The sequence below is a fragment of the Asterias amurensis genome, chromosome 1 (genome assembly GCF_032118995.1).
Source record: "Asterias amurensis chromosome 1, ASM3211899v1".
Taxonomy (NCBI): domain Eukaryota; kingdom Metazoa; phylum Echinodermata; class Asteroidea; order Forcipulatida; family Asteriidae; genus Asterias; species Asterias amurensis.
In genome coordinates this window covers 26,214,450-26,238,825 of record NC_092648.1, presented here as the reverse complement: position 1 = coordinate 26,238,825, position 24,376 = coordinate 26,214,450, and the positions used below count along the sequence as shown (strand labels likewise).

Genomic DNA, 24,376 nt, shown 5'->3' with positions numbered 1-24,376 from the left:
GAAAGAGTAGAATGTCCGTGAGGGGGAGGAGTCTGCATAATAAATAATTATTGGGATGTTACTTGCTCTTTTAATATAAAAGAGTGAAAAAGCACTCTATGAAGAGCTATATGAAGGACAACTCTTTTTCGAGTGGTCTTCTACTCTTTTAGATTGAAGTTTGCATCTTTCTGAGTGATTTTTCACTCTGTCCTGGAGTGAAACCCCTGAAATAACCACCACTCTTTTTGAAAAGCCATATAACGGACAGCTCGAAAAGTAAAGAGTGGTGTGTTTCACTCTTTTACATTGAAAGAGTGTGCAAGTGTGGGAAGGGAGGGCAAATGCATTGTACCCCCCCCCCCAAACCCACAGCAAACTGTTATTTTCTTCTTATGACCAATTATTTAAGGTGTAGAAAAAAAAGACAATGATTTTGACACAGCATAAAGTGTGCAACTCAGCGGCTTGTATATGATCGCTATGGGATGGTCAAGGTTATTTAATAAGGGAACATTTTCAAGTTATTCAACCGCAGAACATGAATAGGCCCATACGTGTGTCATCAAAAAAACTGTAGAAAATCCAAACAAACTTCTGCCATAGGCACGCCTCGATTGTTGAAACGCATGAATTCTGCTATAGTCTAAAATTTATCGAGTTAAAGGAATAGAGTGGGAGAGTGCCTAGAAATGCAGACTTCTAGACTGATATCGTTGTGTTTTCTTTGTTAAAATAGTGACAAGTTAATGGTATTGTGTGGCTCTGTCTTGTTTGAAGTTACAATGACCTCCAACAAAAGTGTTTCATCATCAAGGAGAACTCCTTATGTAGGAAAAATGTGTATAAATAAAGTGTTTCACTTAAACATTAAACCATGATCTATATGGCTCATATTTCACGTTTTCAAATGGAGCCTGAAACAGTACCATTAGGTTTGCATGCACCATTTTATATAATTTATTTATATACTAGCTGTGGTAGTTCTGAGAGAAAAGTAAAAACATCTCGTTTTCAATGAGAGGCTCTCGGGTCGTCTTCTTCATGATGACACCGGTCGAAACGTCGAGTTGTTAAAAGCCCACGTGTCTTCACCGTAAGCATCCACAGCTCAGAAAAGATTTATTACAATTAAAGGTGTTTTGAGCTCCGGAACCGCACTTGATTTTCTCATGTAGAAAACAAACAAGTCTATGACCGAAACTTTTTTGAAAAGTTGTCTCATGAATTTTCGACTATCAGCTACCATAGAAGTAACGTTTTGAAATAATTCAAAAGTGCGGGTGCGAAACAATTACACTGGAAATGCCGTAATTTCATCAGCTGATGTCAATGAACCCTTTCAAGCTTTGATGTGGTTCACAAAATGTTACCTGTGGACAAAACCATGACGTTTTACACCAAAGATTTACCCCGATAAATTATAATCATAACTCTGTTAACATCATTATTGCCCAAAATGATTTTCTGAAAAGCATTTTGTGTGCGGTGTCCATCCATTAAATCCCGACAATGTTGTTGTGTGCTATAGCTATAATAGCAAAATGTCGTATATAAAGGTTTACTACAACAATGCACCGAAAACTAGGTCTGAAACTGTACTTGCGTATTTCACGCCCATGAACATTTAGGTCAGGCAAAATATTTGTTCATAGAAAAGTTTGTTTTCTTATCTTAAAAAAAAACCAACCCTTGATATCTCGTGATGGAACCAAAAGGCTCCTTGTTTGCTGTCAAAATGAACCAATCATTATTGTAAGTCAAATAAATAACTAACTAAGTCAAACAAACGACTAAACAGAAACGTAATATTATTTTGACAACGCAGTAAACCTTTTGGGTATGCAGGCATAGCCAGGGTTTCGTCTTGTATAATGTAGATATTCGTTTGGGTTTTGAATAAAGAGCAATTATTATTTACTAAGAATGGGATTTGACCCAGCTACCTCCGGTTTAATATGCCGGCGCTCTATTACCACATGCAACTGAGCTATGTTCGGCGGTCTCCTACATTTATGTTGCCATCTTTGTTCAGGTACTAAATGTAGAGTGAAAAACACCACTCTCATTTCGAGCTGTCCTCCATATGGCTCTTCAAAAAGAGTGGGCGGTTATTTCACTCTTTTAGAGGGGTTTTACTCCAGGACAGAGGGAAAAAATCACTAAAAAAGATGCAAACTTCAATCTTAAAGAGTGGAAGACCACTCGAAAAAGAGTTGTCCTTCATATGGCTCTTCAAAGAGTGCTTTTTCAGTCTTTTGCATTAAAGTCACCTGGAAGTGGTATTTTGTCAAAATAAAGCTTTTGTCACTAAAATATGTGTTTTGATGAGTGGAATATGAATAAACAACTAACTAAGGTTTACATAAATTAGTTTCCATGTTATTTACAAATTGGAAAAAAAGCCCGACCCGAGAGGGCGATGTTCGTGACGTCAATCGAGGCGCGATGAATCGCATGCAGTGCCAACACAGCATAGTGACGCTTGGCGCAAGCTAAAAACATGCCCTCAAAGTTGAAACAATACCTGATTTTGTTCACGTTAGGCAAATGCTCCGTTACGTCTTTCAGGTACCTTCTTCGACTTTCCCACTAGCTGGACAAATTATTGGGATGGCGTCATGTTTTAGAAAAGAACTTTTCTCTTCATGTCAAAATGTGTAGTGTATATATTCCGGATTCTCGAAGCACGACGGCTCGAAGTGTTTGCCGCACAGCGCTGGAAAAGACGTCGGACCGGACAACTTGGCAAACTGACACCATCTTTAGTTGTTTTGCTGCATCCAGCAGCAATACACCTGGTTGACATTGCCGGAAAAATGCAAGAAAAAAAAACTTTTTCAAACGTACAAACTCACGTCCAGGACTTGAATGTACTTGCACGTGTGTGTGTTCGATGTTCGATCGAGGCAAAGTCTTCCTCGATTGACGTCACAAAAGGATAGGCGGAGTCACCCCCACACAACTTTATTTAATTTGTTAAACATATAAATCGTCAAAAACAAAAAAATTATTTTATTGTTCAGGAACATAAAATCTATTTCCATGTGCCTTTAAGAGAGTACCGTTATACTTTAGCCAGGGATCACACAATGAAGTTTAAGAACCTTGTAAGTGTACCAAGGGGATGCGACTTTGGTTTCAGATACTAAATAATATATTAATTCCAACTGCACATCACAACCAAAGATTGGATTTAAGTGTAAGTCAACACTGTTTTCTGTGACATTCTGAAAAAAGCGAAGGGACGAACTGTTATGATAATGATGCCATGCACCTTTAATGACAAATTCAATTGATGTTCTGTTAATTTACTTCGAATCCATTGAATTGATTTACAGACCTAATTAAAGACACTGGACACTATTGGTAATTGTCAAAGACAAGTCTTCTCACTTGGTGTATCTCCACATAATTATGCATACAAAACTTGTGAAAATTTGAGCTTAATTTGTCGTCGAAGTTGCGATATAATAGGGACTTTTCGTTTTCGGCGACGGATGGTTCTGCGACGGCTGTTCAGCTAAACGTCGTCGTTTTCAGCACAACGAAGATTCATCCCAAGTACTGTCGTAGAAATTGAGGGACGACCGTCCTCAAAGCCGACGCATGCGCAGATGACGCCAAATGTCATCTTTACCGTCGCAGAACCATCCGTCGTCGAAAACGAAAAGTCCCTAGTATTAATGGAAGACAAAAAACCACTTATTACACGAAGTTGTGTTTGCTTTCAGATGCTTGATTTCGAGACATCCAATCACATTCTGAGGTCTCGAAATCAAATTCAAATATTTTAGTGAGAAATTACTTCTTTTTCAAAAACTACTTAACTTCAGAGGGAGCCGTTTCTCACAATGTTTTATCAACAGCTTTCCGTTACTCGTCAAGGAGGGTTTTATGCTAATAATTATTTTAAGTAATCACCAATAGTGTCCACTGCCTTTAAACCGAAACCTTTGATACCATAGATCAAGTTTTTGACCAGGAGATGAATCCATACTCATTGTGAATGAAGTAAATAATTAGGCCCTGTAGAAGTTTCAGCTTCATTTCAAATCAAATTGTGACAATCACCTTAAAGGGTGTATGTACTTTTTGTAGGACAAAAACACAATGTCCACAGATTTACACTAAACTTACTCAGTTTGAAGATAATGATGGTAGAAAGCTTCCCTGAAAATACGTGCTAAGGTGCTGTAGTTTTTGGGTTGAGTAAAACAATGTCATGAAAATCTTGAGACCAAAACTATTTTAAGCATTTACAAACGTATTTTCATTACACTGTATTACTCATTTCTCAAAAACTACAGCACTTATTTGAAGGGAAGCTTTCCACTATCATTATCTTCAAACCCTGTAAGTTTAATGTAAATCTATAGACATTTTGAAAAGGTACCCAAATCCTTTAAACCAAAGATTTCATGAGAGTCACGTTAAACACTGTACGCTGAAATAATGTTCGTCTCCCGAGACGCAAATTATTTTCGTGACATTGTCTTAGTAATTTTTTTCAGAACCCGCAGCAACAGCAAGATTTGTAGGGAAGCTTTCTACCACCATTATCTTCAAACTGTTCTAGTTTGATGTAAATCTATGTACATCGTGTCCCTTCAGAACCTTCAGAAATTATACTGCATGAAAACGCCTTGGAAGGCTTTCAAAACACACAGTGTCTTGTGTCGTACAAAAAGTTACAAAACCCCGGTGTGCGCATTGTCAATCAAACCGTGGAACAATATTAAAGTATGGAATACCATTATTGTTTTCTTTTATTTTATTTCCCAAGGGTCTGTTTCGACCTGTTGCCAGAGATTGTGGTGCTAGGCAGTGACAGTACGTTATTTTGAAAGCACCTGTGTTGGTTGTCTGTTTCGGTCCGTGCGTGATTGAATAGCGCGGAGTTGATTCAGCGGAGAAAAATCATCATGGTTCAGTAAATTCCATTTTTTTTTTGTTCCTGCTATAATCTGCAACCTTGTGCTTATACAAATGGTATTGTTATTGAAGTGTGCAACTGCAGGGGCCCATTCGAGGCTGGTGGAAGGTACCGGCGTGTACGAACTTAATTTTCTGGAGTCGCATTCGTCTTCTCAAACGTCACACTGTGATCAGAAAGATTGGTCCACACCACGGTACGAGTTCATAGTTGTGGTTTTTCTGCGATTTGAAGACTCCATGTTATGGTGAGCTATAGAACGATATACAAAATATACATTATTTTAGGCATAGATTTAGACTTCAAGCATGCGGCATGCATGCTGCAAGCTGCGAGTATGCTAGACACATCGTTGCTGGCAGTGTTATCGGTGATAAAAATGGATGAGCTCAGCGCGTATCTTTAAAGCGATTGTACACATTTACTTGCAAGGTTGGGTTTGAAGTTGCGTTGTCAGTTTCTCTTCGAAAACTTTTTCGGAACGAATTAAAGGGAAGGAACATATTTGGTAAATACTCAAAACAAATATTAACTTAGAAACTGACTTGGTAACGAGCATTTGAGAGCTGTTGATAGTATAAAACGACTCCCTCTGAAGTAGCGTATTTTTTGAGAAAGAGGTAATTTCTCACTGAAATAATAAAAGACTTCTAGCTTGGAGTCTTTTATACTTATCTAAAAGCACACAAATTCGTCCAACAGGGATGTTTTTTCTTTCATAATTTTCTTGCAAGTTCGATGACCAATTGAGCCCAAATTTTCACAGGCTTGTTATTTTATGCTTATGACAACATGCTTCCGAGCAACAATAATCAAGTTTACTTTTGTTGTTCCTGACCCACATAAGTTGTTCCTTGTTGGTGGTCTGTCCAGTTGTTTCCCTCAGTTGATTTACTCCCCATGCCTGCATGCTCCTCTTAAATTCATTCCTTTTTTGCTCATCTAGTTGCCCTCCTGTCATGTTCTGGTTTTTTTTTTTTTTTTTTTTTTTTTAATGTATTGTGTGCTTTTTGCTTGAATAATTATTGTATTCGCTATTATTTTGATTGGTTCGTTGCTTTTCGTTTACCTTTTGCTGTGCTTTTTGATGTACTGGTATTTGTTGAGGTCAAATAAATAATAATAATAATAATAACACTTAGTGAGAACACTGGACAATTACCAAACATGTACAATGCCTTTATGACAGATTTTGCAAATTTAAAACACGAAAAACCCAGACCAGGGCTTACAATACGCCTAAGCTTTCGCATAATAGATCGGACAAGTATAACAGGCGACTTTTTTTTTAGATGGCCGATTGGTGGACGTGATCCAGACAATAATTGTATTCATTTTAATTTTATAATTACCACTACTACGAACAATGCTACCACTAACAAATATTATGTTTACACTTGGCATGTAAAAGATGTTAAGCTAATGGGTGTGATTTAATGCAGGCGGATCCCGACATTGCAAGGCCGGTTCTGGTCGGGTTTTTTTTCCGTGCAACTTAAAAGCTTGAAATTTCCTCGAGATATAAAGCTATTGATGTACAATTTATATTATAATGTGAAATATTAATATTTAGGAGACATACGCCTTTTGGCGAATGTTTTTATCCTTTATTTTTATGCTCTCCTGGGCACCCCACTGTTGTTTTACTTTCTTTACTTAAATATTTGTAATGTGTGTACATGTGCTTGTAAATGTCTTTACCTGAATAAATATTACTATTATAATATTATAATATGAAAATATTCTGGTATTGGTATATCGGTATATAGTGGACCATAGCAATGATTTTGTTTTCTTTGAGAAGTTTGCGTCCGGGTTGTCAAACAATGGCCAATTAGGGGAGGCATATAGTCCTCGCCGTAAATAAATGCTGTTAACTGTTATTTCTATTACTGCAGTATCTGATAAGAGCATTTTATGAGCCATTCAACTCACCATTCTTTCGATGTTGTTTTTTCGTTTACAGGAGACTATGACGATGAAGCTGTTTATAGTATGCGCCTTGTGTACATTCACAGGTAAGTTCTTCGGCAAATGTGCCTCATTGTGTCATGGAGTGGCTGTGGCCCTTTTCAAATCTGCCGTGTTTTTGTGACTTGTTTTCTTTCTTTTTGAAGCCATTTTCTACGTACAAATTCCCTTTTTTTTATTTGAGTTACGCCGATTTTTTTTCATACAAAACGACAGATGGTCTTTATTTCAATGTACTGCTACATTATTTCTGTCAATTTTAGATAAGGTCGAAAAAGACTGAATTTCAGAAGCCCTTTCCGGCCCATTCAAACCGAGGTCACGCTTGAAAAACCACACCAACCCCTGCAGATAAAACCGGGCAAAATAACTCATGGGAACACATGGGTTGTGGGTATACTGTCAAGAAGTTTGCGATGACACCACCACATTAGCTTATATTATGTGTAATTAATCATGGGGGAATAAATTAAATTGATTCCTCCATGGTGTAGTTGTGTACGCAGAACACCAAACAACAAGGGCAAATAAAATGAAGAGCGCCAGCCACGACTCTTGGCGAGATTTTCTTTAATTGGTCGTACATTATCATCCAGACTCTACCATTGGTCAGAAAGTACTGCTGTAGTCTTAAAATCAAGTCGGTAATTGTTGAGCGCGGTGTGTTCACGGGCACGGTTTAATCATCCTCGATCCCAGATGTGTGAGTCAGTTAGAGCTGCCACCTGTCTTCTACCTTCGACCGTTGCATGAATGTATAATCGCACTGTGACTGTTGCACATGACGGCAGAATCATGTAACCATAAAGGCAGCGCTAACGACTTGTTATCAAGTATAGTACTGCTGCCGCCGACGCTTGTGTTTTACTTGGGCGCATGTTCTCAATCGGCAATAGTAAGCAAAACAATAACAGAACACACAATGTGCGGCTAGGGTGTTTTTTCTGGCATTAATATCTCGGAACTTCGACGACCGATTGAGCTCAACATTTTCACAGGTTTGTTAATTAATTATGCATATTGAGATATACCAACCGTGAAGACTAGTCTTTGACAATATTACCAATAGTAAAGTGAGTGCAGCGCTTTCATTCACCCTTTTTCACTGAAAAATTTCAGTTTCTGCCTTCATTTCTGCTGGGCTCATTATATAAAGACACTAAGTGATTTGTGTTTGTGTCTATATTACGTCTAGAGACTATAGTTGCGATAACGGAAAAGTTTCCGTATGGCGCCACCACTTTTTCATTCGATAGGAAATAATATAGTATCTAATTTAATTTACCTCAATGAGATATCCCTTTTTTGTAAAAATGAGTAAAAAAGTGGTGGCGCCATACGGAAAGTTATCCCAAGTTTCGTGAGGCCATGATTGATAACTGAATATTTCGATGCTGGAAGTGTAATTAGGTTTTTTATGGAGGTCAATGAGGTGGAAATACAGCTTTATTACGCTTTTTATTCACAGGTTTCAAGTAAAACAGGTCTAAGAATAAGGTAAAGCCTTTGAAAGCTAGCATGGTATTGGCCGACTTCTAGAAACTATGGCTCCCTGTAGTTTCTAGAAGTAGAGAAGGCCGACACAATATCTTTTTACAATTTTTTTTATTTATAAAACTGGCACGCATACATCCAGTCTGGATGTTTAACCGTTTTCAGGGTCTGGTGTACCTGCAGCCGATTTCATGAAACGCTAGGAATAGCCTAATCCTACCTGGGGTTAGGATGTGCATGGAGGAAGGAAGTGTAACTCGTCCTAACTTAGGCATAACAAAAATGTTATGTTGGCATAACGGGCCCCCTTCCAGCAACAAAAATGACATGTCTTCTGTTGTTTTGCCGGTAGTATACAAGATAACAAAAGAAAAGAGGGTTCACACAACAAATACTTTTTATCGTCGTGGTCCTATGAGTCATGGCTGACCCTTTGTGACCCTGTTTATGATGCAGTTCCACTTCTGTCTATCCAGTGCAGATCGATAAGCAACGTTTGTTGATTTAAGCCCGTGAGTTCTTTGATTCCGTCTGTCCAACGAATTTTTTGACGGCCACGTGCGCGACTACAACACATCCTTGCATCAAGATCTTCTCAAGGTTGTCCCCCTCTCTTCTGGAAATGTGACCAAAGTATTGAAGCTTGTTTTTGTTAAATTTTTTAGGACAAGGTGGGTCTATCCTACTCCTATCAGGTTTCTAACAAAAACATTGGTTTTTATAGTATATTTTTAAACTCTTGATGACATTTATCTTATTTTTATGTCTTTAACAGATTTTAATCATGAAATTTCTTCCCTTTAAAAAGTAAAAATATCCAGGGTCGGCCGTATTTTAAGGGTAGGTTGGGTTACGCCAACGCATAATTTTTTTTTTTTGCCTTAGCATTGGTTCAGGACAACTAACGAGGATACAGAACCTAACTCGTTAAGTCCTAAGGTTAATCCTAAGTTAGTAAGGGTTCAGTATAATAGACAGATGTTCTCCCTCCCCTCTACCTCAATGGTCTAATGAACCTTTTTGGGGGTTGTGTACCCCCAACCCCTCCAGAACCCCCTGCAAGTGTCAAGTGAATCCACTTTTTGCCCCCCCCCCTTTTTATGGTTTGAGGGTGAACACTGAGAGTTGACTTCAACTGTTGCATTAAATACACTGGACACTATTGGTAATTGTCAAAGACAAGTCTTCTCACTTGGTGTATCTCACCATGTGCATAAAATAACAAACCTGTGAAAATTTGAGCCCAATTGGTCGTCAAAGTTGCGTGGTAAAAATGAAAGAAAAAACACCCTTGTCACACGAAGTTGTGTGCTTTCAGATTTCGAGACCTCAAAATTTAGCTTTGAGGTCTCGAAATCAAATTTGTGGAAAATCACTTTTCTCAAAAACTGCGTTACAAAACGATGTTTTATACTATCAACAGCTCCCCATAACTTGTTACCAAGTAAGGTTTATGCTAAAAATTATTTTGAGTAATAATTACCAATAGTGTCAACCGCCTTTAACTCACAATACACTTGTTGTTATTGGAGTCTGCCTCTGAATAGACTCCCTGGTTCAGAACTACCACTGCTCACTGGTCATGTGCATGCTATTTTGTATTATCAGGAACACAATGCTATTACTAATACTGGAACCAGTCAAGCAGATAGCGAGTAATTGCAATGTGAAATCAATGAACGCTGAACAAGAAAACGCCTTAAAAAACACCATGATACAAATTAGTTTCACTTATAGTTTTGGGGCATTTGTTTTCATATTTTTCAAGAATTTAAATCACAGCATAATGGTTTTCAAAATAATTTGCCAGGACTTTTATAATTTAAATGAAAAAGACTCCAATCAGTTTGAGTAAACTTTGTAATGGACTTTCGGTTCTCTCCATTATCAAGTCATGCAGAGTGTAAAACATGAACTTAAAGCAATCGCTCAACATCGGTTAACAGTATTGTCCAAAGGCCCACACTTTGTGTATCACAACTAAAATAACAAACCTGTGAAAATTTAGGCTCAATCGGTCATCGGAGTCGGGAGAAAATAACGGGAAAACTCACCCTTGTTTCCGCATGCTTCGCCGTTTCATGACATGTGTTTAAAATAAATCCCTACGTACATGTAATTCTCGATATCAAGAATTGATAATTGTTTTAATGTATTCTTAAAAAGTAAAGCAATTCATGGAATAATATTTCAAGGGAAGTCTTTCACCGTAACCTTCTGTAAACCTGTAAGTTATGTGTAAATCTGTGATCTTTTAATTTTTGTTCTGTTCAGAAAGTGTCCAATGGCTTTTAAATGATGAGTTGTTGATTGATTTGTTTTCTCCCATTTGTAGGTCTAGGCTTTGCCCAGGTATTGTCGGGACCAGGGGACCCCAGGGATACTCGCCCTGTATGTAACAATCTTGGATTAAGAATTGATGAGCCCTGTGCCAATTGGTAAGTTGTTCCAATAACCAATTTTGTTATTGTATTTGGTGTGATTTTACGACCAAGATACATGTAGCTTTTAAAGCAGAACAATTCTGGAAGACTATGGGTGGCCATCTTGGGGACAAAATTAACTAAAACTCGTTGGACTCGTTGGGTTTAAGTACTGCAAATGAGGAGATGTTAAATTAAGTTTGAATAAATAATTTCCTTTGTGGAAAAAAAAGAGGAAAAAAAAATACTGTACTTTTCTGTGACAAAATTAAATCCAATAGGGACTCATGGTAAGTGCAGTCGAGAAAACATTTGTTTTTTGTAACATGACATGGCCCTAATTATTACTTTGGTTTACAGTGAGTGTGTTTCGGTGGCAGAAGGGAGTCTGGATTGGAGATGGAGTTGTGTGACAACTTGTCCAGGTAAATGTATTCTTGACCATGATTAAAAAACACAATATTTTGCTGGGTCATTACAAAACTATAACCCTACCTGTGGACATGGCTTCATAGACTTGCAAACATGGCTATGGCTACAGCGTGATCACTCTGCCAACATGCATATAGGCTTGCCAAAGCCACAGCCACATCAGCTGCCAATTGGGTCACATGAATTGTTTATTTGGCAATTATTCAGATCAACCAATAAAATTCTGAAATTAGCCACAGAGGTGAAAAATAGTAGCAGTACGCAAGATTCGCCTCCAAACACATTCACGCTCGCGCAAGTGTGTGAACAACTGCCATCAGGGACCTCCTCTTGACCATCTTTTGTACCTTTTTGTCAACAGGTCTCACTTTTAGTTATGCAGACACTTTCCAACTGGGGATCTACACGTACATCATTCGCTGAGTTCTGTTTTCTAAGCTACTAAGCTCTTAATGTGTACAGCGAAATCTTTTGCATCTTAGTTTTTAAGCAAGCTTTTTACTTTGTATTCAAGTGTATTTTATCCAACAATTTTTAAGGTTGTTAATATTAAACTGCTATTCTTTTTCTGACTTAGATAAGACTTACGATATAAGACATAAGAAAACTTTATTGTTCTCCAAAAGAAGAAGTTGCTTTGCTCACACAAGTTAAAAAAAAAAACCCACCAAATATGAAAATGTAACAACAGGCAGAAATAAAAATAGCACAAGATACAACGCAACATGGGGTATGTTCTCTGTTGCTCATGAAGACCCAGCTTTTTCATTGCATACAATTTCAATTTCAATTCACTTTATTATCCACGATGGGAAATTCATTTCGACCTTTTATACAACAAATTTACAAAATTTACTTAAAATTATTATCTATCATAAAACAGACAAAAAACACTACAAGCCACGAAGCCTATAAAAATATATATATATATATAATGAATAGGGTAGATGGCCTTAGCTTTCGATCCAAACCGGACCTTCTTCAGAGGCATAAAACAAGTACAAACAAATACATATCCATTTATAGAAAAAGAGAGGGGGAAAGGGATTGAGGAAAGGATCCAAAAGAAGCGGGAAAATAACAGCCAATCAAAGTTTCTATTTCAGAGACAATGTGTGGCTGTGAACCAATAGGAGTAGAGTGGCGAGGACAAATTACATGAAAAGCTGAATTTTAAAAGGTTGATTTTACAAAAATATTACAGAAAATCTAATACTTTTCTGTTTTTCCTCTCCAGAGTGCCCCTCCTACATTATCAGCCAGGTATGCTTCGTTAACCTATGTTTACTGCTGCCGGAGTGTACAAGATTTCCTGGATCCGGAGCTGAGTGCAAAATCCCTGACTGTGGGACCTGTGAACCCAAGTTCTTCTTAGATGGAGAGGAAGTCCAGTGTTTCTCTGGTAAATAAACCAGCTTTACTGATTATAGCGTCAACTATCTACTTTTAACACAGTGGAAATGCTCAGCAATTGTTTGCAAGTCAGCAATTGTGTAGTCTCAAGGAGTAACTGTATGTCACACAGCTGTCAAACGGCTCCCTCTGAAGTAATGCAGTTTATGAAAAAGAGCTAATTTCTCACTAAAATTTTTGAAATGAATTTGAGACCTCAGCTGAGGTTTCGCTTACAAGCATCTGAAAGCATACAAATTGTGCGACAAGGGTGTTTTTTTCCTTCCATTATTCTCTCACAACTTTGACGACCAAATTGAGTCAACATTTTCACAGGTTTGTATTTGTATGCATATGTTGTTGAGATACACTAAGTGAGAAGGCTGGTCGTTGACAATTACCAGGTGTCCAGTGCCTTTAATCATATCTGTATTTTAATTCCTACTACTCCTTTTTGGTTTCAGATTGTCCTGAGGGGATTCCGGAAGTTACGTGTTTTGCTAACCCTTGCGATTTTGAAGAATGCAGACCCTATCCGATGGCAGAATGTCGTCCCAATTACTGTGGAGGTTGCTTTGCAGAGTTTTACGATGACGAAGACAATCGGGTCAACTGCTCTGAAGAATGTACGATTAAAAAATGAAAATCCAATTAATTTGTCAAACATTTTTGTCTGTTTAAAAGTAACACAATTGACCCCACCCCTCCTTCTATACACTGCCACTTTGCCTTCCAGTCATAATATTACAGTTGGAATTCCTGTCTCTGAAATATTTATATTTATATACTTGATAAAACTTTTACTTGCCAATTCTTACAATATATTTTTTCATCCTTTTGACAATCTTATTGTCCATCATTCAGGCTTGGAATTTCTTCTTTGAAGTGGCAAGTCCATCTTCAGTTCGCAAAGGGCATGTATTGAAAAAAAAATGAAAACCTATGATTAAGACCATGGCAACAGAAGCCGTGGCCTCCATGGTTCCGTGTAACTCCATGCCTGATCAATTACACTGGGTTTGTTTTCTGTGGTGGATACTTTACTATAATTGCTTCTCTTCACCAACATGGTATAAATGGTTACCTGCGAGGGTAGAGTTTGATATTGTGTATGCAAAAGCCTTTGGAGCGCCGCTGCAGCTCACGGCTGTATACTCCCCAGGGAGCTGAGAAAGATTAAAGGGATGTTATTGGCCCAATGACCAGGGCACTAATGTAAAGCACATCGATACAGTTATTGTGAAATATATAATAATTTGTTGTTATATAATAATTTGTTGTTTTTATTTGTTATTATTCACAGAACTGCTTTAAACACAAAGAGTAGCTTAACTCACCAATATAAATACTCACAAGAATAAGGTTACCAGCCAAACCATTTTGTCAACAGTACAATTTGTGACTGGTATCCTGCTAATCATTACTAAGCACAAAATTTCTGCTTATTATACCAATATAACTGGCTTTACATGGTTGTGCTTACCGCGACTTCTACGCTTACAGAGCCCTGTTCATGACTCTATGGACCATAAGCGCAGAATTCTCTGGTAAGCAGAGCCACGAATTTGGGCCCTTGTCTAAGAATCGTTCCACCTAAGGCTTTCATTTCTACCTGGTGCTGAGTGTGTCTTTCTCTTTGCATAACTTTCCCCACTAGTTGACTGTGCAAAACACAACCCCTGCTTACATGACGGAATCTGCTTTGAGGGACAGAATGAGGAAGATGGTTATTTTTGCCTCTGCATGGTTGGATATGAGGGCGATAACTGTGAAACAAGTAAGCTGTTTGTTTGTTGATTTCAATCTATTAATATTTTTTAAATATTAAAGGAACACATTGCCTTGGATCGGACGAGTTGGTCTATAAAAGGCGTTTGTAACCGTTTTTTATAAAATGCATATGGTTGGAAAGATGTTTTAAAAGTAGAATACAATGATTCTTCCTTTTACTGTGCGAACTAACGCGGTCGGCCATTTATGGGAGTCATGGTCGACTGTGTTAGTCTACGATGTAAAAGGAAAGCCGTGGAATTTCGAGGCATGTTTGTGTGGGTCATTGTATTCTACTTTTACATTATCTTTCTACCCATATGCATTTTATAAAAAACGGTTACAAACACTTTTCAAAGACCAACTCGACCGATCCAAGGCAACGTGTTCCTTTAATATTAATTTTTTTTAAGACACTGGACACTATTGGTAATTGTCGCAGACTATCCTTCACACAGTTGGTGTCCTCAACATATGTATAAAGAAACAAACCTGTGAAAAATTTAGCTCAATCGGTCGTTGAAGTTGCGAGATAACAATAAATGAGAAAAAATAACAAACCTGTGAAAATTTTAGCTCAATTGGTCGTCGAAGTTGCGAGATAACAATAAATGAGAAAAAATACCCCTGTCACACAAAGTTGTGTGCTTTCCGATGCTTGATTTCGAGACATCAAATTCTAAAGTCTGAGGACTCGAAATCAAATTTGTGGAAAATTTCTTCTTTCTTGAAAACTACATTACTTCTCACAATGTTTTATACTATCAACCTCTCCCAATTACTCGTTACCAAGAAAGGTTTTGTGCTATAATTACTTTGAGTAATTACCAATAGTTTCCACTGCCTTTAAATATCAATCTTTCCTGTTTGTGAAATCAAGGGACCCTCAAACTCAACAAGCACTCTGACCCATAGGGCTGAGAATACGCGTTGAGAAAAGATAATGAAAAAGTTTTGTTTTAGATTTTAGATTTTTAGGCGGAAAAACCCTGAATAGGGAAACCCAGGTTAAGTCAGAACCAGACTGAAAACCAAATCACTTGTTAGGCTCCCAGCAGTCCGAGGCTGGATTCGAATCAGGTACACAGAGTTCAAGGGCCTGGCAAGATACCAGGAAGCTAACATGATATACGAAACTCAAAGCCAAACTAATATAATTAAATAAGAAAACCCCCCAAGAGACGTTGTAAACATTGGTATCTGTTGATTTGTTTACAAAAATGTTATTGATGGATTTAATATTAAGGCTATACACTACCTTCCTCTGTTACTTTGAATGTCAGATTTGAATTTCATAAGCAAGTCTAGTTTGGAATTACACAGCCTATTCACGTACATGTAGTGTGTTATTTTAATTCCAAATCTTTCCTCTCATTAAATGCGTAGGGTGCTATGTTTTCCTTTGAAAACTTGGTTTTAAGAATGACTTCATAAAAAAAGAACACTTGCTTGGCTGGTCAATTACAACTGAGGATTCACTACTTCAGCAAAATGTCTCTACATGTAGAGACATTTCGCTGAAGTAGTGAATCGTCAGTTATGTTTGACTTAAGTCTACACATTGCTGCCAGAGGCTTTATGAGCTCGCAATAAGTCGGTATTTTTGAAAATCTAATTTTTGCCAAATCCATAGAAACTCCGAGACCTGGGTACTGCCCAATGTCTGACGGAGGTTCCTCTGATCATGAGATGTGTGATGATTGCATTGAGGATAATGAGTGTCCAGGAGCCATGAAATGCTGCGCTGGAGGATGCTGTGCTGAGCCAAGAGGTAAAAATGATTGTTTTCCTGTAAGTTCTTTTGGGCTTAAAAAAATATCATATTTAAACTATATTTTTTATTTCATACATGAACTTTTTCTACTTGTAACTGAACTTTTTCGGCCTGCTTGGCCACCAGTGCAGTGAATAAATAAACCAGAATATAAAATGACAAGAGATCATCACAACAACAGGGATGAGATTGTTCACACTTTTGGCTGAATTAGACTTTTTATGTCATTCAGTCGGTGAAGAAAATCAGACAATATTTGTTTTCCACAAATAAAGAAATCCTGCTCATTGGTCTACTTCTCTAGTGCTTTGGATACTGTTTCCAAAAGCTCAATGGAATCTATAACCCCAGAGTTTACCAAAAGGTAGAAATGGCATCATTTCAACATACCCTTGACTTTGTATCCAAGTTTCTTATGTTGTAATGACTCTCACCCCTGCAACAAAGAAGTCTTAACGACCACTTATTAGTTTAAATCAATTTAATGAAACATCAATACTCACATCAAGAAAAGCTTGAAATCAGTAAGACAAATTTATAGTATTACAAAACAAGCAAAGACGAAGCATGACCAATGATAATGATACTGAAAGAAAATGTGACGACATAAAAGAAGAGATTTTGGGGATTTGATATTCTGGCATTATTCATATCTACAACTCCTATAATTCCTTTTTTATTTACCTTCTGACCTTAGTCGCTCTAAGTTTGTTCTTTCAATTATGTAAATTTTGTATCATGTCCTTTGTTGATATTTAGGTATAACGCCAAGAAAAGCAAAATTTCACAATGAAGGCCCCCCCCCCCCCCCCGTCACTGTGGTCAAGTGGTTAGACTGCAGGACTTGCAATCACAAGGTTGTGAGTTCGAATCCCCCAGCTATCCGCTGATTTCAAAATGACTAGAATAAATATTGTCTTCTAGTTACTGAATAACAATTTCTTAATTAGCGTAATTCATAATGATAGACGTTAAACCAATGTTTGTATGAGAGAGGTTGGCAGCTTGGTGTTTATGTATCCCTTGTGGGAGTTTACCAAATTCCCTTGGTGGGAAGATTATCTAAACAAAATAAACTGTTATTCGGTTCATGTCTTATCACCATTGCAGACTCCATGCTGCCAAACTCCTGCCCTCTAGCTCGTCCTTTTATGAACTGCTCCTATGAGGAAGTCTGCTCCCCAGCGTTCTGCCCACTCTTCTTAGATGCGAGATGTGTAGTGGACCACTGCGGAGGATGCAACCCGGTGTATGTGGGTTTTCAAGGAATGCGTTTGGATTGTACCTCAGGAGAAGGTAAATGTCATCATAAATAGAATGTGTTTTTAAAAGCTATAAATCGTTGCAATGCCGCTGCTAAAATAAAGGATTCGAACTGCCTCTAGCTACCTAGAAAGCTCAATGGTCTAGTTGGTAAGACAGCTCATGAATGGACCCTTCCCATGAAATAAATGCTCATCACATTCACGCATGCGTACAGACCCTGTTGGTTGGCAAACGCCATAGAGTTGTGCACTAAGCAGACGCGCAATCGCGTCTGCGTCACGCAGCCATTGGCCGTGTACAAAACAGCGCGATGTTCCCTCATTTTGCCAACCAAAACGTTAGTGCGCACGCGCTATGTGCAATTTACATATTTCATGGGAGGGGTCTATTGTAAAGGTCGTGGGTCCGAATCCCATCCGAGTAATATAGCTGTGATTTTTATATCCATCCAAAGGTATGCTCAAGGTGCCTAAACAAGGTATATACCGTAATATTCAAGCTCTGGTGTTTGATCAGCAGAGTGTGGGTTCGAATCCCGGTTGTGACACTTGCTACGTAAAATTGGGGAGGTAGTGCTTTCTGCTCTACTGGCCAGGCTTCGGTTCTGACTGATGATACCCAAGCCTACATCTGTATATGGACTGTAAAAGGGGTAACTCTGTTTCAGTCCTAGGAGTAGGTGGCAAAACAGCCCCTGGCAAAAATAATTGTAGCCCACACCCTGAAGTGGCCTTCAGGCCTTGTCATGCTTGTGTGTCTGGCGACTTGCATAGAATAAATAAAATAAAAACTAAGTTCTTCCTGCATGCATTCACAACACACAGGAACTAAGGCTTTATGTCCCATCCAATAACGGAAGTGTTTCGACTAAAGTGTCTTGCCAAAAATTTCACAACCTGGACTTGAACCCACACTCTGCTGATCAGAAACACAAGGGCTTGTTTTTGGTGCTCTTATCCGCTAGGCCCCGGCACGCCACTACTACTAGTTGATTATATGGAACATTTCACAGCCCCATGACTAGAAAAAAATTATGATAGTGATCAACAGATACACCTCTATCACTCTGCGAAAAAAAAATTGGGTATTTGTTAACGATTTATGTCACATTTGTTTATAGAGAAGAACATAAAATTGTATACATTTACTCATGATTGTTTTTAGTGGTGAAATGCCCCCCTGGCATTATGGAGGCAACTTGTCTTGTTGACCCGTGTGATGTTGCGGAGTGTTCAGCCGACCCTATGGCTCGCTGTATTCCAATTCGTTGTGGGGGTTGCCATGCACTGTTTGTGAACGCTCAGGGGCTCCATGTTGACTGCCAGAGTGGTGAAGGTACAGATACTTAATAATGTTCTTAACTATATAGACGTTTGGTTTGGGGTAACACCATGTGATTTTGTTCTTTTGAGATCTCTACCCAGGTCAAAATTCCAGTTGAACCTAGTTAACTGGGGTCAACTGGTTCAACTGGATAGTGACCAAACTCGTCCATTTTCCATATTAACCAACTGGTTTGGACTAGGTTTAACTGTGTTCAACTAGGTTTAAATTATAAACCAGTTGGTGTCTGTCCATTTTCCATATGAAACCAACTGGTTTTAACTGTGTTTAACTAGTTTATCAACTGGTTTCAACTAGTTCCAGTTAAACCCAGTTTAACTAGGTTCAACTGGAATTTGGACCTGGGTAGTCTTGCTATATATATTCTACTACAACAATTTTCAGGTTCAATTTAAGTACTGTTGTAAAGGCGGTGGACACTATTGGTAATTACTCAAAAGAATTATCAGCATAAAACCTTACTTGGTAACGAGTAATGGGGAGAGGTTGATAGTATAAAACTTTGTGAAAAACAGCGCCCTCTGAAGTGTCGTAGTTTTCGAGAAAGAAGTAGTTTTCCTCGAATTTGATTTCGAGACCTCAAGTTTAGAATTTGAGGTCTTGAAATTAAGCATCTGAAAGCACACATTTATGTGTGACAAGGTTTTTTTTTCTCATTTATTATTATCTCGCAACTCCAATGACCAATCGAGCTCAAATTTTCCCAGATTTGTTATTTTATGCATATTTTTTAGATACACCAAGTGAGGAGACTGGTCTTTGACAATTTACCAATAGTGTCCAGTGTCTTTAATTTGATCCCCAAAAAGCTAGGTTGATTCAAATGCTCGCCTACACTCGACTTCACCTTGTTAAATGGATCATTCCAGATTTCACCCACTGATAATTTAAGATGATAATGCGATGCACTCATATATATGTATATGTATATAGTATCTAAGATGTGAAGAAGTTAATAGGTAACTCACTCAACTGTTCATTTTTTCTTTTTTGATAGCCAAGAGATGCCCTAATGGTTTTCAGGAGTACATACCGGCAGGCATGGACCCCTGCGCTGATGCTACCTGCCCATCTGATCCCAGGGCAAAGTGTCTTGCTGCTACTTGTGTCAAATTAGACGTACCCATGATGCTTCCCTTTGAGTTCTACAGCGTTTCGGGTGATCGCGTAAACTGTGATCCAGGTAAGGTTTTCATGGCCGAGCGGTTTAGAGCATTGATACAAAGTTTTAATGGTTAGTCCTTTATCACTCTGTCGCCATCTTGGTCATGTTCCCTGTTTCCATAACAGGAATGAATACTAACATTCATTGCGCAAACAAGGCACCAGACTATTATTTCGTCCAGCCTCAGTTTGGTTACAATGAGTTAGAGTGGAGTAAAATCAAGATGACCACACTGTGATAACGGTCTATAGGTAGGGGTTATCTGCATGTTCCGCGAGCAACATGAACTGGAACATCATCAAGTTGTGTTGTTAAAATCTAGCATACGTGGAGTTTAAATTTTTTCGCAGCAGGTACGTCCGGTTGTGCAGACATCAAATGTGAGTGTGAAATAAACCCAAAATGGTGACACATGACCTAGAAACAATGGATTTTTTTGACGTTGACGTTGACGTTCACGTGTTTGCTTATGTAACGTGCAGCCAAACCTTGCTACTGGAGTGTGGGTTCGAATCTTGGTCATGACTCTTGTGTCCTTGAGCAAGTTGCCTACTATGTGAGTCCAATATATGGTACATGTTGTTGATCTAATGCCAGAATTAAGATTCTTTAAAGGCAGTGGACACTACTGGTAATTATCAGCATAAAACCTCACTTGGTAACGAGTAATGGGGAGAGGTTGATGGTATAAAGCATTGTGAGAAACGGCTCCCTCTGAAGTGCCATAGTTTTCGAGAAAGAAGTAATTTTCCACGAATTTGATTTCGAGACCTCAAGTTTAGAACTTGAGGTCTCGAAATCAACCATCTAAAAGCACACAACTTTGTGTGACAAGGGCGTTTTTTTCTTTCATAGTTCTTTCACAGGTTTGTTATTTTATGCATATGTTGAGATACACCAAGTGAGAAGACTGGATTTCGACAATTACCAATAGTGTCCACTGCCTTTAAAAGATTGTGTTTACAGCTGATTTGATTTTGATCGAATAAGAACTTTTCAATAGTGCATCGATGCGTTATTGTAGAATTTTCTATGTAAGAACTAGTCAATATTTTCATTTAAAGGCACTGAGGTCGATTTCACAAAGAGTTAGAACTAGTCCTAACTTAGGACTTACGAGATGTTAAAAACTTAAGGCTATCAAAAACTTAAGGCTAGTCCTAAGTTAGGACGAGTTACTCGTCCTAACTCTTTGTGAAATCCACCCCTGGGCACTTTTTGTAATTACTCAAAATAATTGTAAGCATAAATACTTTCTTTGTAACAAGCATTGAAGAGCTGTTGATAGTATAAAACATTCTGAGAAACGGATTCCTCTGAAGTCATGTAGTAATTTCTCACTAAAATATTTGAGTTGAATTTGAGACCTTAGCTGAGGTCTCGAATTCAAGCATCTGAAAGCACACAACTTGTGCATCAAGGCTGTTTTTTCTTACATTACTCTCTTGGAACTTCCAACAACCAATTTTCACAGGTTTTCAACCAATTTTCACAGGTTTGTCATTTTATGCATATATATTGAGATACACAAAGTGAGGAGATTGTTTTTTGCCAATTACTGAAAGTGTCCAGTGCCTTTAAAACAAAATAGAAAACAACAAGTATAGTAGAAGGTGATAAAATGCTGACTTTGATGAGGAATGTTCTTCTTCTAGGTTCAGGCTGTCCTGTCGGTCTGCCATTTGCAAACTGCTCCTACGAGGATGTCTGCTCACCACAAGCAACCTGCGATTTCTATCCAAATGCAAGATGTTTAGTAGATCACTGCGGAGGATGTCATGCCGTGTTTGTAGGCGTTGGGGGCGCTCATCTCGATTGCACAACAGGAGAAGGTAAGAAGGGAAAGCTCATTATTGCTCTAACAGCCAGGCTCATCACCATGCCTTCATCTTCAAGGACTGTGGAAGGGGTAAAAACCTGTTACAGCCCCAGTGAAAGATTGGCAGTTGATGTTGGTCGACAGCCCAAATCAAGCGGCCGTCCGGCCTTGTGATGTGTTTTCTCATAAAAAAACATTGTTATGATTTTTTCATTATTCGCTAGTAACTTTGATGACCCATGGAGTCCAAACTTTCACAGATTTGTTGTTTTATTTATTTGTTGAGATATACTGGTGAGAACACTGGTCTTTGACAGTTTCCAAAGGTGTTCAGTTGCCTTCAGTTTAAGTTAATTTTTTTTTTTTTTTCACCAGTGCTGCAATGCCCTGCTGATATGCCAAATGTTGCATGTCTTGTAAACCCGTGTGATATGGCGGAGTGTCCAGCTAACCCTACAGCTCGCTGCGTTCCAGTTTACTGCGGGAATTGCCATGCCCTGTTTGTGAATGCTGAGGGAGACCATGTTGACTGCCAGAGTGGTGAAGGTATTTTCAGCAACTTTAAACAAATCCACTTTCTGAAACGAATTTGTCAAGTTAAGTTGTTTAAAGTAAAGTTTTACATTTTGCAGAGAAAACAAAACAAAATTGAAAAGTTTGAAGGTATATCATCTGAACATAAAGTGTTTTACTAGGTATTCCTGGCATACCCAGCTAGCGCAGAAATTCAGCACTTGCCCTGACATGTATGTGAAAAACGGTGATCCCAAGCGCAGAATTTGGCGGTAAGCAGAGCCATAAAATGTGGCTCTGGACAATCTTGTTCACAATCTTCTGGTGACTGACAATAGAACTTTAAGATTTGATAACAGTTTGAGTTTGTCATTCTTTTACAGCCGTCTCATGTCCGCGTGGTTTAATTGTGGATACTTTTATGGGAATGGGAATGGATCCTTGCGAGGGAGCTGTGTGTCCAGCCAACCCAGGGGCCAAGTGTCTCCCTTCACCCTGTATGGACCCCAACAAACCCCTGGACTGCCCGGTGGAATTCTTTGACATCAGAGCTCGTCTTGTCAAGTGTAAAAAAGGTACAGTGTGAGCAACCTAAAAATTCAAGATTAACAAAAGTAAAGAAAAACAAAAGGGATTAGTTTCAATCTGAAAGGTTCACTAACCTTTTACCAAAACCATCCACAAGAGAAGTAATGGAGTCTGAAATACTGTCAAAGTCAATAGGACATGACTAAATTTTCAATCCAGTTGTATTCAAGGCAGTAGTGGACACTGTTGGTATTTCTCAAAATAATTATTTAGCATAAAACCTGACTTGGTAACGAGTAATGCGGAGCTGTTTATAGTATAAAACTCCCTCTGAAGTGACGTAGTTTTGGAGAAAGAAGTAATTTTCCACGAATTTGATTTCAAAACATCGGAATTAGATTTTAGGTCTCGAAATCATGCATTAAAAAGCACACAACTTTGTGTGACAAGAGTGTGGTCCTTTCATTATTATCTCGCAACTTTGACGATCAATTGAGCTCAAATTTTCACAGGTTTGTTATTTTATGCATATGTTGAGATACACCAAGTGGGAAGGCTGGTCTTTCACAATTACCAAAGTGTCCAGTGTCTTTTATATTTTATTGGAATAGGAAATAACTACTGGTAAACTTGGGAGTGCAACCATGTGTACATAGGGAGGAGTTTTGCCTCCGGGAAAAAACCACTGGCAAGATTTTAATGTTCTAAACAGTGCACTCAAAAAGTGATTTTATTTGAATTTTTTGTACAAGTTTAAGCCACATAGATTTCCATCAATAATTATCTTTCTTGTCTTGAGACGCAATAAACATGCAATTGTTATCTGCTCCTCAGTGTCTTTGTAGCTTGGTAGGTTGGAATAGATATTTACATTTGTTATTGTGTCTACTGTTTGTTTAACTTCTGATTGAGTATGGTTTGATACTTTAAAGCCATTATACACTTTCGGAAAAATAAAAACCCAAAAAGTTCACAGATTTACAAATAACTTACAGGGTTTACAGAAGGTAATGGTGAAAGACTTCTCTTGAAATATTATTATTCCATGAAATGCTTTACTTTTTGAGAAAACATTAAAGGAACACGTTGCCTTGGATCGGACGAGTTGGTCTATAAAAAGCGTTTGAAACCGTTTGTTATGAAATATATATGGTTAGAAATATGTTTTAAAAGTAGTATATAATGATCCACACAAGTATCTCTCAAAATTGCACGGTTTTCTTTTTACGTCGCGAACTATCACGGTCGGCCATTTATGGGGGTCAAAATTTTGACCCCCATAAATGGCCGACCGTGTTATTGGACGAGGTAAAAAGAAAACCACGCAATTTCGAGGCATATTTGTGTAGATCATTGTATTCTACTTTTACATCATCTTTCTAACCATATGCATTTTATAATAAACGGTCAAAAACGCTTTTCAAAGACCAACTCGACCGATCCAAGGCAACGTGTTCCTTTAAAACAATTATCAATATTCGATGTCGAGAATTACGGATTTATTTTAAACACACGTCATGACCTGCGAAACGTGCGGAAACAAGAGTGGGTTTTCCTGTTATTTTCTCCC

At 38.2% G+C, this 24,376-nt stretch overlaps 1 protein-coding gene across 12 annotated transcripts in view; it reads left to right on the top strand.

Annotated features, from left to right (window-relative positions):
* The first annotated feature begins 5,024 nt into the window (after positions 1 to 5,024).
* LOC139934689 (uncharacterized) overlaps positions 5,025 to 24,376 on the top strand; it is a 59,170-nt gene continuing 39,818 nt past the window's right edge. For 11 of the 12 annotated variants that reach the window (XM_071929068.1, XM_071929059.1, XM_071929109.1 and 8 more), the window contains exons 1-14: positions 5,025 to 5,162; positions 6,882 to 6,933; positions 10,716 to 10,818; positions 11,164 to 11,228; positions 12,473 to 12,637; positions 13,092 to 13,253; positions 14,285 to 14,404; positions 16,031 to 16,168; positions 17,282 to 17,467; positions 18,602 to 18,772; positions 19,779 to 19,964; positions 21,602 to 21,778; positions 22,141 to 22,311; positions 22,662 to 22,853. In XM_071929068.1, coding sequence (XP_071785169.1) covers positions 5,160 to 5,162; positions 6,882 to 6,933; positions 10,716 to 10,818; positions 11,164 to 11,228; positions 12,473 to 12,637; positions 13,092 to 13,253; positions 14,285 to 14,404; positions 16,031 to 16,168; positions 17,282 to 17,467; positions 18,602 to 18,772; positions 19,779 to 19,964; positions 21,602 to 21,778; positions 22,141 to 22,311; positions 22,662 to 22,853 — 1,891 coding nt within the window. In that variant the 5' untranslated portion in view covers positions 5,025 to 5,159. Of the gene's footprint in view, positions 5,163 to 6,881; positions 6,934 to 7,857; positions 7,885 to 10,715; positions 10,819 to 11,163; positions 11,229 to 12,472; positions 12,638 to 13,091; positions 13,254 to 14,284; positions 14,405 to 16,030; positions 16,169 to 17,281; positions 17,468 to 18,601; positions 18,773 to 19,778; positions 19,965 to 21,601; positions 21,779 to 22,140; positions 22,312 to 22,661; positions 22,854 to 24,376 lie in introns of those variants that run through there. The other variant, XM_071929141.1, reaches the window with a different exon arrangement.